General features: G+C 46.3%; 1 protein-coding gene across 10 annotated transcripts in view; it reads left to right on the top strand.

Moving 5' to 3' along the window:
- Window positions 1-13908, top strand: part of EHMT1 (euchromatic histone lysine methyltransferase 1) — an 834115-nt gene that overhangs the window by 751782 nt on the left and 68425 nt on the right. For all 10 annotated transcript variants that reach the window (XM_086921124.1, XM_086921127.1, XM_086921128.1 and 7 more), the window contains one exon: window positions 10318-10396. In XM_086921124.1, coding sequence (XP_086777250.1) covers window positions 10318-10396 — 79 coding nt within the window. The remainder of the gene's footprint in view (window positions 1-10317; window positions 10397-13908) is intronic.

The following is a 13908-nucleotide window of genomic DNA, read 5'->3' as shown; positions in this document are numbered from 1 at the left end:
CTCCTAACTTTTGAATGGGACTTCTAAAGTTGGTACTGTAAGGTATCAAGAGAATCCAATTTAATGGTTAAATCAAGTGTAATGTTGCTGTTGGGCAAAATGCAACTTTCCAGTGCCTGTTTACTGTTTACTGTTGTACTCAGGATCTATCCTGCAGACTGCTTTCTGCTGTTCTGGGGAGACATGCGAACGCCTTCAGAACAGGAGACAATAGGTTCCTGCACAGGAGAGAGTTATTTTCCTCCTGAAGAAAGCCACACATGTGTTAGTCCAAAAGGCAAGCTTGTAAGGTGAAGCCCCCTTTGAAGGGCAAATGGCCAACACTTACAAGAGGGGCTGCGCGATTGTTTAGGTAGACCACCTGGCACTAGGGACAGGGAAGAGTAAGCCATTCGTTAATCTGGTTGCTGAGGGGCATGTAGCTCCCTTGGTAGCCACACCTCTGAGTTGGGCTAGGGAGCTCTGGATGCAGAGGTAGAGGTTTTACCATGTTTGGAGTGGGCAGAATAGTGCACCTTGGGATAGTCCTATTGCACACTTCCCAGGAAGTGTTCTTTAGGAGGGATGGAACTTATTAGTCTATTTGCCACTGACCGTGTCTACCCTGAGAGCACTTTCTGTGCATAAATAGAATAGGGCAACTCTGGCATTCAGAATTCCGATCTCAACTTGACTGGATGAAGGACTGCCCTTCTGCACCAAGTTCCCAGCAAAGCGAGGCTGCACTGGTGTTGGTTGAACCTGCTGCACTTGGTAGCTAGCCAAGAAAAAGGACTGTACCTGCTATGTCCTGCTCAATGAAAAGTTGTCCTGGGAGCCCAGCCAAAGCACAGAGACTTCAGAGTCAATAGACTGACTTCCTGTGCGCAGCACAGGGACACAACAGCTGAAGTAGCCTCCTAAGGGCAAGTTGAAGGTCAGATCGCTGCTCCATGCAGGACAAGGGACAATGACCCGATGCTCAGAAGTTGCACTGAGTCTGCTGGACCCAGGAGAGTTGTCCGAGAGTAGCTTGGATACCCAGAAGCCAAGCTGCAACCTGGAGAAGGATTTAGCTGTGTCCGCTACTCTGCACAACTGGTAGTCCAGTTCTGACTGGATTTCAGCCAGTCGAGACAGGACCTCATGGGACGTTGAAACCTGTGCCCAAGACACACCTTTCACCTTCATGGACCGAGGAGTACCTACAGGTAGACACGCGTCTCATCCACATTATCCTTCAGCATCCCGTATTCTAAGCACCAGGACCACTCCATAGGAATCTATTGGACTGAGGATAAAGCTCCTGGACTTGCTTGAAGGCTCCTTCTCCTGTGGTGGTAACTGTTTCTGAGGGCCTTGCTGTTCCCGCTGCCTGGTTCCATACAGTTGGTCACCTTAAGTGACTCTAAGTAACCACATTACAACTGGCCCAACTGTTTGCTGAAAAAGTTTGATTGTCAAATTCAGTTTAATTTTTCAGTGTTTGTTCACGATAAAGTGAAATGCTTTGATTTGCCATACCTATAAAATCTATATTGTCTCTAACGTTGGGTGTTTGGGAGATTTATAGAGCTCATATAGAAATACACCTGTTTGTAAACTTTAAATGTAGGTTCGAGGCATGTGGGCTGCTGAATTCATATCTGTGCATAGATCGCCGCCTAGTGTTGGGTCCGGATGATTGCACATTGTTGTCCTGGAAGAGTCTTCGAAGTATCACGAGATAGGTGGCTCCTCCCCTGGACTACAGTGCGCATGGGCATCCTCTCCATCCTCAGATTGTTTTTTTCCTCCATTGGGTTTGGATGTACTTTCTCGACTCTAGTTCGGAAACTTTGTATTGACTCTTTCCTACGGCCAAAAGGCCTTCGAAGCGTCGGTATTGTCTCGTTCGGTGCCTTTTTTCTTTCTAGTTCTTCGAACCGGACGTCGGAAGCTGTTTCTCGCCTTCGACACCAAGGGCCCAGACTACGACGACGATGGACCGGAGCCCGTTTAAACGATGCCCCATCTGTAATTCCAAGTACCCCCACATCGATGTCCACCCAGTGTGCAATAAATGTTTGTCCCCCGAGCACGACGAGGCCAGCTGTATGGCCTGCTCGAAGTTCCGCTCCAAGAATACGTTTAAACTTCGGCGCGCAGCGAGGCAGTCGGCGAAACAGTCGGCACCCGAGCCAGTCAACATTTTCGAGGCCGGTGACGAAGAAGGCGTTGAGTATGACTAAGAAGAAGATGAAGAGGTTCCCGAAGAACGGTCGGAACCGGCGTCGGAGCATGACTCCAACTTCCAGATGGGCGAGCAGACTGAAGAATACGTCCACAAAGAAGACATCGTCGAGGTAGGGGACGACGAAGGGGCCATCGGAGCCGTCGATGACGACTCCAGTGATGAGCCAGGCCCAACCGCAGTAGCGGGGCCTATATCTGACATTACGCTCCCTTCGGCTCAGGTCGAGGCATCGCCGAAAGGCCTTAGCCAAGATCTTTCTACCCGTTCTATAGACCCGCGTCCAAGCCAGGCTAAGAACACACCGAAGGAGCCATCGGTCGATTCATCAAAATCGAAACCAAAACCATCGGAGCAGAAACCGAAACTACTTAAGATGGTGGTCGGTTCGACGACCCTTCGGCGCCGAAAGTGCCTGTCGCCCCAAAAACTGGAGCGTCGAAGCAGAGCTCAACCAGCAAACACGTCGGCGTCGACGCACAAACATGGCGACAAGGCCAAAGGCCTCCAGGAGAAGAAGGCCGTTGAGCCGAAAATCTCAGGACTCAAGCCGCTGCTCAGCAAGCACCTCGAGCCGAAGGCCAAAGCCGACCCAAAGCAGCAGGTCTCGTCGACGCCCAAGGCTGGGGACGCTCCACGCCGGGAGCTCTGGTTGACGCCATCAAGCAAGCGTCCTCCTCAAGTGCTGAAGCAGCCTGAATCGACTACCACATCAAGCTCCAAGACCGTCGGACAGACCCCGATTAAGTTCGGTCTTCCGCCAACGGCTCGAGCAAAGCAGCTCGACCTCCATAAAGGCGCCGAACCTTCCAGGACGTCGTCGACGCCATCGAAGCCCGCCACAGAAGGGGTGGTTTTCCACGAACCCTCCTACGACAACCAGTCGAAACTCTTTATCGACGCGGAATCAGGCAGGCTCACTATCCACAAGCGGAAGATCGCGCCTGAACATCCCTTGGAGAGTTACAAAATTCCGCTCAAACGAAAAAAGGACTCGGCCACCTCACCAGTTCTCTTCGAGCCCGTTCTGGAATATTCATAGCAAATTGCATGTTCTCCAGCACGGAGTGAGGAGGACATGGGGTACGACTATGGTCAAGCGGCCTATGCTTATAATGCTGACACTGATCATGATGAACCACAACAGTGGTCTGAGGCTATAGATCAATCTGTGGACCCTGATGATCCACATGCTGCTCCGGACGCTCAGTCCTTTAACGTCAAAACATCGCCAACAGAGGACACTGCGGCGTTTAACGCTTTGATTGAAAGGGCAGCACTCAACCATGACGTAGAGATGCATGCGGAGCCAGTGGACGAAGATTTTTTGTTAGACACTTTCTCCACCTCTGAATGTTCCACTAAGACTTTGCTTATGCTTAAAAGGGTCCTCAAGCATGCTGCGGACATCTTCAAGGAACTTACAAAAGCTAATGTTATTAACCCACGTATTGAGAAAAAGTACAGGCCTGCTCCAGTGGACCCCACCTACATCAAAGGCCAGCTCCCCTTGGACTCACTTGTAGTGGCCAATGCCCGCAAGAGGGCGAATTCTCAAACCATTGGTGACGCTCCGCCTCCGGACAAAGAATCGAAAATTCTAGAGGTGTCAGGGAAACGAGTGGCAGAGCAGGCTGCAAATATTTGGAGGATTTCCAATACACAGGCCCTGTTGGCTAGATACGACGGGGCACACTACGACACCCTAGAACAGTTGTTGAAACACCTGCCTGATATGTACAAGGAGGGTGCTGAGATGATTATACAAGAAGGAAAACTGATTTCTAATGCGTCCATAAAGTGCGCACTGGACGCAGCAGACACAGCAGCTAGGGCCATAAACACTAGTGTGATGCTGAGACGTCACGCATGGCTCCGCATCTCTGGTTTCAAGCCAGAGATTCAAACTACTCTGCTCAATCAGCCGGTTAACCTGGACTTCCTTTTTGGTCCCGAGGTAGACACAACACTTGAGAAAATAAAGAAAGACACTGAGACAGCCAAATCCATGGGGACTCTGCAATCTCAGCAGTTTCGGGGCAGTTCCTTTCGTCGCTCCGGTAATAGGGGAGCCTCGAGAGGACAGGCTTTGCAGCAGGCGCAGTACACCAAAGGCAGCACGCAATCCACCTACACTAAGAATACCAGGGGTGGATACCGTGGGAACAGCGCCAAAGGCAGAGGACGTGGCAATAACAACGCCAGATCCTCCGCCCCCAACAAACGCCCTGTCACTGCCCCCCGACCATCTAACACCTGTCGGGGGAAGACTCCAGCAGTTCCTGCCAGTCTGGGAAAGCATTACCACGGACAGGTGGGTGAGACAACTTATCCGTTACGGCTATTGTCTAGAACTAACCTTCAACCCCCCCCCCCCCCCCCCCCCCCCCCCCACCAACATACCCCCAAGGCACCGTCCTATGTCCGCAGAGCACACGCACTTATTGCAGCAAGAAGTACTCTCCATGATGGAAAAAAGGGCAATAGAACTCGTGCCTGCAGAAGAGCGAGGTACAGGGGTGTACTCTCTGTACTTCTTGATCCCAAAAAAGGACGGATCCCTGCGGCCCATTCTAGACCTCAGACCCCTCAACCAATACATCCTTTCAGAACACTTTCATATGTTAACCTTACAGCAGGTCCTGCCGTTGCTCAGTCAGGGCGACTTCCTAGCAACCCTGGACCTCAAGGATGCATATTTCCACATTCCCATTCACCCAAGTCACAAGAAATATCTCAGGTTCACCATCAACAATCAGCATTACCAATTCAAAGTTCTGCCTTTTGGGGTCACAACTGCCCCCAGAGTGTTCACCAAGGGCTTAGCAACCGTGGCTGCGCACCTTCGCAGACAACATATCCACGTCTATCCCTACCCGTTCAGGCCAAGTCATCCCAGCAGTGTGCCAGCCACATGTCGCGCACGATTCACCTCCTTCACAGTCTGGGGTTCTCACTCAACTACACAAAGTCACACCTGCAGCCAGCCCATGTGGGACAGTACCTAGGGGCAACCTTGAACACTCTGACGGCGACAGCGCAGCCAAACTCTGCCAGGGTCGACAGCCTGCAGCTGCTCATTCGGAGGTTCAGGCCTCAACAATCACTCCCAGCGCAGGTGTTCATGCAACTGATCAGCATGATGGCATCCTGCATATTCATAGTCCCGCGTGCGAGACTGCACATGCGTCCCCTTCAAGAATGCTTGGCACAACAGTGGAACCAGGCTCATGGGCATCTAAAAGACCTAGTGTTGGTGACCGGTCGTGCTTACAACTCTCTGCATTGGTGGAATCCACAAAACCTTTGCAGGGGACGACCGTTCCAAGAGCCTGTCCCACAGATAGTGGTGACGCAGGACGCATCTCTCCAGGGTTGGGGAGCGCATGTCCTCCATTATACGGTGCAGGGACTATGGACAACACAACAGCAGAAGATGCATATCAACCTGTTAGAGCTGATGGCATTCTTCATGGCACTGAAGGCGTTCAAGTTGCACCTGTGCAACAAGGTCGTGTTGATCCGGACGGACAACATGACTGCCATGTATTACATCCAGAAACAGGGAGGCACACACTCCCCGCAGCTATCTCACCTAGTCCAGAGCATGTGGAAGTGGGCCATTCAGAGGAACATCTTCCTCATGGCGGAGCATCTCCCGGGAGTAGACAACCAGATGGCGGACCTGCTCAGCAGGCACAGTTATCAGATGCACGAGTGGGAAATCCACCCCTCGGTACTCCAGCCATACTTCCAACAGTGGGGTCATCCCGAGATCGACCTCTTCGCCACAAAAGAGAATGCAAAATGCCAAAGCTTCGCCGCCAGGTTCCCACACCCGCAGTCTCAGGGCAATGCGATATGGATGAACTGGTCAGACAGATTTGCGTACGCTTTTCCCCCAGCCCCACTCATACCGCTGGTGGCGCGCAAACTGCGGCAGCACTCCATGACGCTCATCCTGGTTGCTCCAACGTGGGCACGGCAGGCTTGGTACACCACGTTCCTGGAACTTTCAGTGGTGCCTCACCAGCGGCTGCGCCTCACTCTCAGCCTCCTCACTCAGAGCCATGGAGACATTCAGCACCCAGATCCTCAACAGTTGAGCCTAGCGATTTGGCTCCTGAGGTCATAGAGTTTGGCTACATCAACTTGCCCCCTGAGTGTATGAACATCATCAAGGAGGCAAGGCGGCCTACAACCAGGGCGTGCTATGCAGCCAAATGGAAACGATTTGTCATTTACAGTTCCAACAATGGCATTAATCCGCTAGATGCATCCACGCAGAACATCATATGTTACCTACTGCATCTGTACCAATGCAACCTGGCATATAGTTCCCTCAGGATACATTTGGCTGCTATAGCAGCCTATCTTCAGAACAGACAGCACCTTTCACTTTTCAGAGTGCCTGCCATCAAAGCCTTTTTGGAGGGCCTTAAAAGAGTGATCCCTCCCAGACACCCTCCTTCGCCTGTCTGGAATCTAAATGTTGTTCTCACCAGGCTCATGGGACCCCCCTTTGAGCCTCTCCATTCTTGTGAGATACAGTTTCTTACTTGGAAAGTGGCCTTTCTAATAGCCATCACATTGCTGTGAAGAGTCAGCGAGCTTCAAGCCCTCACAATTCAAGAGCCATACCTACAAATTCATGCTAATAGGGTGGTGCTGCGCACCAACCCCAATTTCATGCCAAAGGTAATCTCGCAGTTCCACATTAATCAAAACATTGAACTGCCAGTTTTCTTTCCAAACCCTGACTCAGTGGCAGACAGAGCACTGCACACCTTAGATGTCAAAAGAGCTCTCCTGTATTACATCGACAGGACAAAGGACTTTCGCAAAACTAAACAACTGTTTGTTGCCTTCTCTCCACAACATAAAGGCAACCCTATTTCCAAATCAGGTATAGCCAGGTGGATAGTTAAATGCATTCAAATCTGCTATCAAAAAGCTAAACGCACTTTAACAGTTCCCCCAAGAGCGCATTCCACACGCAAGCTAGGGGCATCCATGGCTTTCCTGGGTAACATTCCTCTAGAGGATATATGTAGAGCAGCCACATGAACCACCATGCATAAATTTACCAAACACTACTGCGTAGATGTACACTCCAAACAGCAAGCGGCTGTAGGACCGGCTGTTCTCAGAACTCTCTTTCAGACTGCTGCAGCTGGCACGGGCAACCGCAGATAAGGAGGTAACTGCTATTTATTCTATGCCCAGATATGAATTCAGCAGCCCACATGCCTCGAACGGAATATGCTACTTACCAGTATGCATCTGTTCTTGGCATGTAGGGCTGCTGACATTCATATCGCCCACCCTCTTCCCCGGTGCCTGTCGCAGCTGTAGCACTCAGAATCATTCTCAGGCATGGTCATCACTTACTGTATTACACTCCATCTCTGCCACAATGGCGAAAAACAATCTGTGGATGGAGAGGATGCCCATGCGCACTGTAGTCCAGGGGAGGAGCCACCTAACTCGTGATACTTCGAAGACTCTTCCAGGACAACAATGTGCAATCATCCGGACCCAACACTAGGCGGCGATCTATGCACAGATATGAATGTCAGCAGCCCTACATGCCAAGAACAGATGCATACTGGTAAGTAGCATATTCCTTCCCTTGGGTGCTTGCAAACCAGATGGGAGAAGAGAACACCCTACTTCTCTCTAAACAATCCTAAGATTGAGCAATATTTCCGATAATGTTCGCAGCACACCACTTATCACAATCCGTATCTAACAATGATTTTACCGAAAACATAAGACAATCCATTGGGCTCTTGATGATTTATTCTTTCTTTTTAATTTATTTTCTCAACTCCAATCCTTTATGCCATGCCAACGCATTTCGCTGTGGTTAAGGTAACCCACCGCTTCCTCAGGGCTGGAAATGATACAAAGAGCGGTTTTACAATATCATCTGCCAAGCGCTACATATATTATTACAGAGCCCACAATTAGCCAACATTGCTGTGCATGTATTACTGTCAAATTCTGTGAAGCATGCATGAAATTGACAAATATATCTCCATGCTATTCAATTGGTTAACAGACATTATACTTATTAACATTATATACTTCCGGTCAATTCTGCAATCCTCAAATATTCATTTAGCTATGTAATGGGTTTAACTTAGATCAAATAGGGTGTATGTGACCAACCGTAATCCAATACCAGCTGAGACCACTGTGCCATTTAAGTTTACATTGCCTGTCTGCAAAAACCAAATAAAACTACACCCATAGATGTAGTTACCTCAGCTTTGTTTTATTTCGTGGTACCTGGTGTGAAAACGAGATTTGTTTGAAACACAATTAGAACCTGACAGACAAGGCAAGGCTAGATTCATTGCGCAATTGTTCAGTAATTAAAATATTGACAAGACGATTCTCTACCTCCTTGGGAAAAACAGTTAACTTCCAGTCACGGATCTTTCTCTGAAGTTTTTCATAAATTAGAACTGTGTTCATCGGTATCCGTGCTATAAGATAAACAAGTTTTGTACTACCATCAGTACATTTTCAATCCAGACGTGCTTCATAATACAACATACATGCGTGCATTGCCAAGTGGCCAGTCTTACCTGTAAGTCTAAATCCTAGCGAGCGGTGTAAAATTACTTAGGGCAGCCTGCGTTAATTTCATTGAAAAGCTACCCATTACTCCCAATTATCTGTAACCAACCGAAACAGCTATTTAGTTCCCATTCCAATATTCCGATTTTGCTCTTCTCAAGACAGAGGTATATCCACCAAACCTGCCGGTAACGTGCCGATCTCAATCAATAAGTAAAGTTCTTTCACAGCCGCCTGCTACTCAATCAGTCTTCCCATGCCAAATTGTAAAACATGAACTATCATTACTCTTTCCAAATATCAATAAAGTTTAAATATTCTGATCCGAATGTCCCATTTCGTCCTCTTACCTTCAAGATTAACTCAATTCCATTCATTCCATTAACAGGAGAGCTCCTCTCCATTCACTAAATTCAATTCATCAGTTCAACAGTACTTAACCTCAAAGCGCTATACTCAATCACCACGAAAATATTGTAGCTCCTGATCAAAATTTAGGCCGTCCTCTACGGCCCACAAACGCATGATCGACCTAGGTTCTAATGGTGTTTCAAATCTCGTTTTCACACCTGGTACCACGGAATAACGCAAAGCTGAGTTAACTACATCTATGGGTGTAGTTTTATTTGGTTTTTGCACACGGGCGATGTAAACTTAACTGATACAGTGGTCTCAGCTGGTATTTGATTACGGTTGGTCACATACACCCGATTTGATTGCAGAATTGACTGGAAGTATATAATGGTAATAAGTATAATGGCTTTTAACGAATTGAATAGCGCGGATATATATTTGTCAATTTCATGCATGCTTCACAGAATTTTAATACATGCACAGGAATGTTGGCTAATTGTGGGCTCTAATAATATATGTAGCGCTTGCAAGATGATATTGTAAAAGCACTCTTTGTATCATTTCCAGCCCTGAGGAAGCTGGTGGTTACCTCAACCACAGCGAAACGCGTTGGCATGGCATAAGGGATTGGAGTTGAGAAAAAAAATTAAAAAGAAAGAAGAAATCATCAAGAGCCCAATGGATTGTCTTATGTTTTTGTAAAAATCATTGTTAGATATGGATTGTGATAAGTGGTGTGCTGCGAACATTATCGGATATAAAATCTGTATCTCTGCAAACCTCTGGTGGATCTTTTTCATTGTGGTATCTAAAAATATAGAACAATCAACTTTAGTTTCATAATTTGGCATTGGATTTCCTTGATGATGTGTTGATTTCTTCTTCAGTTGTGTTGGTGCTATTTAAATGCTTTTCACTTGTTCCTTTGTTTAAGCTTTGCTGCTCAGATCCACAGCTATGCAGGGTTAAGCTGCAGATTTGACAAATGAAACCTTCTGGTCCTACAGGGACTGGTAAGTGTATTACACAGTGAGGTCTCATGGCCACACCATATAATACACCCCATTTCTTCACACAGTGTATGATGAGACATGAGCTGAATAATTTGAGTCCAAGAAAGTGAGGGTGGTCTAAGTGTTTAGTTTTTATGTCTAATCTTCCAGGTATGTTGGAGAGATGATTTCTGATGCAGAAGCAGACGTTCGTGAGGAAGATTCTTACCTCTTCGACCTTGACAACAAGGTAGGGCGACTCCAGATAAGACCAGTTGGTCCATAGGCAGATAATGTCCTAATTCAGATTTAACTCCCTCTTAATTTGGGGAGCATGTGAGCAAAACAGTCTTATTAAATTGAGATGAAAGCACAATAATTTGGGAGTGACCCTTTTCAGAGATGAGATAAATTACAAAAAGGACACCCATTGAATTTTATTTTCTGAACATTTTCCTTAAATACTGCTGCCAAATCTGCTCTGTCTATGCTGGTGTGTTGTATTTTATTAATTGATACAGTGAACATTTATACTAATGTTGATTCCTTTTTTATGGTGGAATATTCTCTTGGCTTAATGTCTGAGTCTTTCCTGCCATTGAATAACAATGTTGAGATGGCTAAACTGCATTCCCTTTATTAACTGACAACCATTTCACCTTAATACTGATATATATATATATATATATATATATCATCCAACACCGAGTTTTAGGTTTAATCTGTGTGCTACCCTTAATACTACACAGTCACAAGATCATCAATGGGCAATCCCAGAGCAGACACTTAATTCAATAATAAAGTCCAGGCAAAGTAAAGTAGGAGCAAAGTTTGTGAAGTACATAGAAGCAATGGGACTACGAATATTAAATGGGAGATTCCCGTTAAATTCACCACCTGCATGGACGTTTCATTCACATAATCTGTAGTCACAAATTGACTATACGATGGTATCACTGAATATCTTTAACAATTTTACCTCGTATTATCTAAGGAAGGTGCCTGATAGTGATCATAGTCAGCAAATCACTACAAATTTGTTTAGTAAAAAAACACCAAAAGTATCTAACAACGCAAGGCCAGAAGAGAACCATCAACTGTAGAAAACGTATCTGGAAACCTCACAATAAAAATGATACAAATGAATTGGCCAAAAAAACGGTTAAAGATTGTTTTGGAGATAAAACCATGAAATCCCCAATGGAACAATGGGTACATTTTACAGATAAAATAGCCAAACCGTATGATTTTACACCTAAAGTTAAAGAAAAACAAGTTATACGGATGGATAAAAAGAAAAATAATATTAATTTTCCTTATACAATAAGGATAATGAGACACTCGTAACCATCTCTGGAGACAGTTAACCAAGTTTCCATACAATAAAGAAGTATTGATTAAACTAAAAACTGCTAATCAAAATTTGAGGAAATTAATTTGGAACGGAAAAAAAACAAGCTTAGCATGATCTAGGGACAAAAAAATTTTATGCTAGCAACCAAACAAACTCAAGGGAATTTTGGAAAATAATAAATGGTCTAGTAAGACCTAATACATCTTTGGTAACATATGTATTAACTGAAAATGAATGGGTTGACTTTCTGGTAAAACATTTAAACTCTGAAGGGAACGTAATGAATCGGGTTGGCAATCCTAACAGGATGGATACACTAAATCATGAAATGGACGGTGAAATTGATATAACAAAGCTACAAGTGTCTAAACTTATAATAAAACTAAAAGATGGGACACCAGGTCCTAATGGTATTCCCTTTGCCCTTTACAAGGAAGAACCGGACCTATGGTCAGAACATCTGACAGAAGTTTTTAAAGAAGGAGACATTGGCAATACCTGAATCCTGGAGAGGTTCTCGAATATCCCCTATTTATAAGAAAGGAAATTGGGCCTATCCAGAAAACTATTGTCTAATAACTCTTCAAGATAGAGATGCCAAATTATTTGCGGGGATTTTACTTTTAAATTGATTTGAATGGGCAAAGGATAAACAGATACTCCCGCCTTATCAAACAGGTTTTATTAAATGATTAGGTACTACTACAAATATATTAGCCTTATCGCTATTGATGGACAAAACTATTTTAACATAACAACCCTTGTATATGAGGAAGGGGGATGGTGGCAGCTCCCTCCTGAATCGTTTGTTGGCCTACGGGGATCCTACTTTACGTCGCTTTTATCCTGACCTGATGGAATTTTAAGCTATTTGTGCACTCTGTTTTACCTGTGAAGGTGACACTCTGCTATTTTGCGGGGAATACTTAGCCTGCTGCACACGCGCTAACTGGGCTCACTCAGCACTTACCTGGTGGGAACGAAGGCCTGTTCTCGGTGACCTGTCCTACCCGCCCTGGTCCGACGCGGTAGCTACTACCGTTGCGCGGAGGGCGTGGTAGGTAGAGTCAGGCACTTCTGTTTTAGCAGGTTAGCGGTCTAGTTGCAGGGGAGAATCCTGCTTAAATTTCACATGCCCCTGCAACCGCGCAGCAGACGCGTGCAGCGGGCGCGCCAAAGGCAAGCCTGTCTGCACCCGTCCCCGGTCGGGGCTCGGGGCCAGAACCCCTGGTCGAGTTCAGGCAGGCCAAACCTATTCGCAGCAGGAGCTGTTGGCTCTCCGCACTGGTGCGATGGTCAATTGCAGACATAGTATGGACCCTAATGGGGCAGGCCAAACTAAGGATTGTAGGTACTGCGGGTTCCCTACTAATCCATTTTTAGGGACAAGAGGGACTAATAAGGAGCTCAGATGCGCTTTAATCAACTGTAGGTCTCTTAAGAAGCATAATGTGGAAATACGAGACTTTCTGGTTGATAGTCAGTTGGACATACTTTTTATAACTGAAACCTGGTTGGATGAGGATTCAGCTCCTGAAATATTGGATGCTTTGCCTCTTGGGTATGGTATATGTAGGTTGGATAGACCCTGTGGAAGGGGGGCGGAGATTGCTGGGATCCACATGGGCAACATAAAGTGTACTCTGGAGCCAGTGATAATATCCGATAGGGAAGCTGTCGTCTTTTCTATAACAGTGTTAAATAATTATATAATCAAGGGTCTTTTAGTCTATAGACCGCCAGGAGGTAGCACTCAATTCTCCGCGAGCCTTATTCATAATTGAGCGCCCCCCGCTATGCGATATGAGAAGCTCGTTTTGTTAGGGGATTTGAACCTGCACTTCGAGGATGCCTCTAATGCTCCTGCCCAAGAGCTTCGACAGGACTTAATAACACTGCAATTACTACTAAAATCTGAGCTTCCTACACACCGGTTGGGACATCTTCTGGATCCTATCTTTTGTAATTAGGAAGCTCTTAAAATTGATCCTCCAATGCCGATGGTTTGGACGGACCTTTTTTTGATGCTGTTCCAAATTAATTATAGCCCGGGCAATACCTCTGGGAAATCGGGAGGCACTAACAAAAGGCAGAGAAAATGGGCTAAATTCTCTTCTGAGAACTTTTTTACCGCCCTGGCCCAGGGTGGGCCCCCGGGAGGATTAGGCGCGGTAATTGATGGTGACAGTGAGGCCTTGGACCATCGCATTCATCTCGCTCTGGACAAGACAGCGCCTTGGTCTAGCACGGGCCCCATTCCGCGAACTAAATCTGCTGCATGGTATATTCTTGAATTAAGGGAGGCTAAGACTGTTTGTAAGCGACTTGAAAGAAGCTGGAGAAATGTTACCTGCCAGCCCTGGAGAGGGTATATAAATCTAGCCTTAAGAGGTACCATGCCTTGATAA

The sequence above is a fragment of the Lissotriton vulgaris genome, chromosome 5 (assembly GCF_964263255.1).
Source record: "Lissotriton vulgaris chromosome 5, aLisVul1.2, whole genome shotgun sequence".
Lineage (NCBI taxonomy): Eukaryota > Metazoa > Chordata > Amphibia > Caudata > Salamandridae > Lissotriton > Lissotriton vulgaris.
Note: the sequence above shows the minus strand (reverse complement) of the source record. Positions and strands in the feature narration are given on the sequence as shown.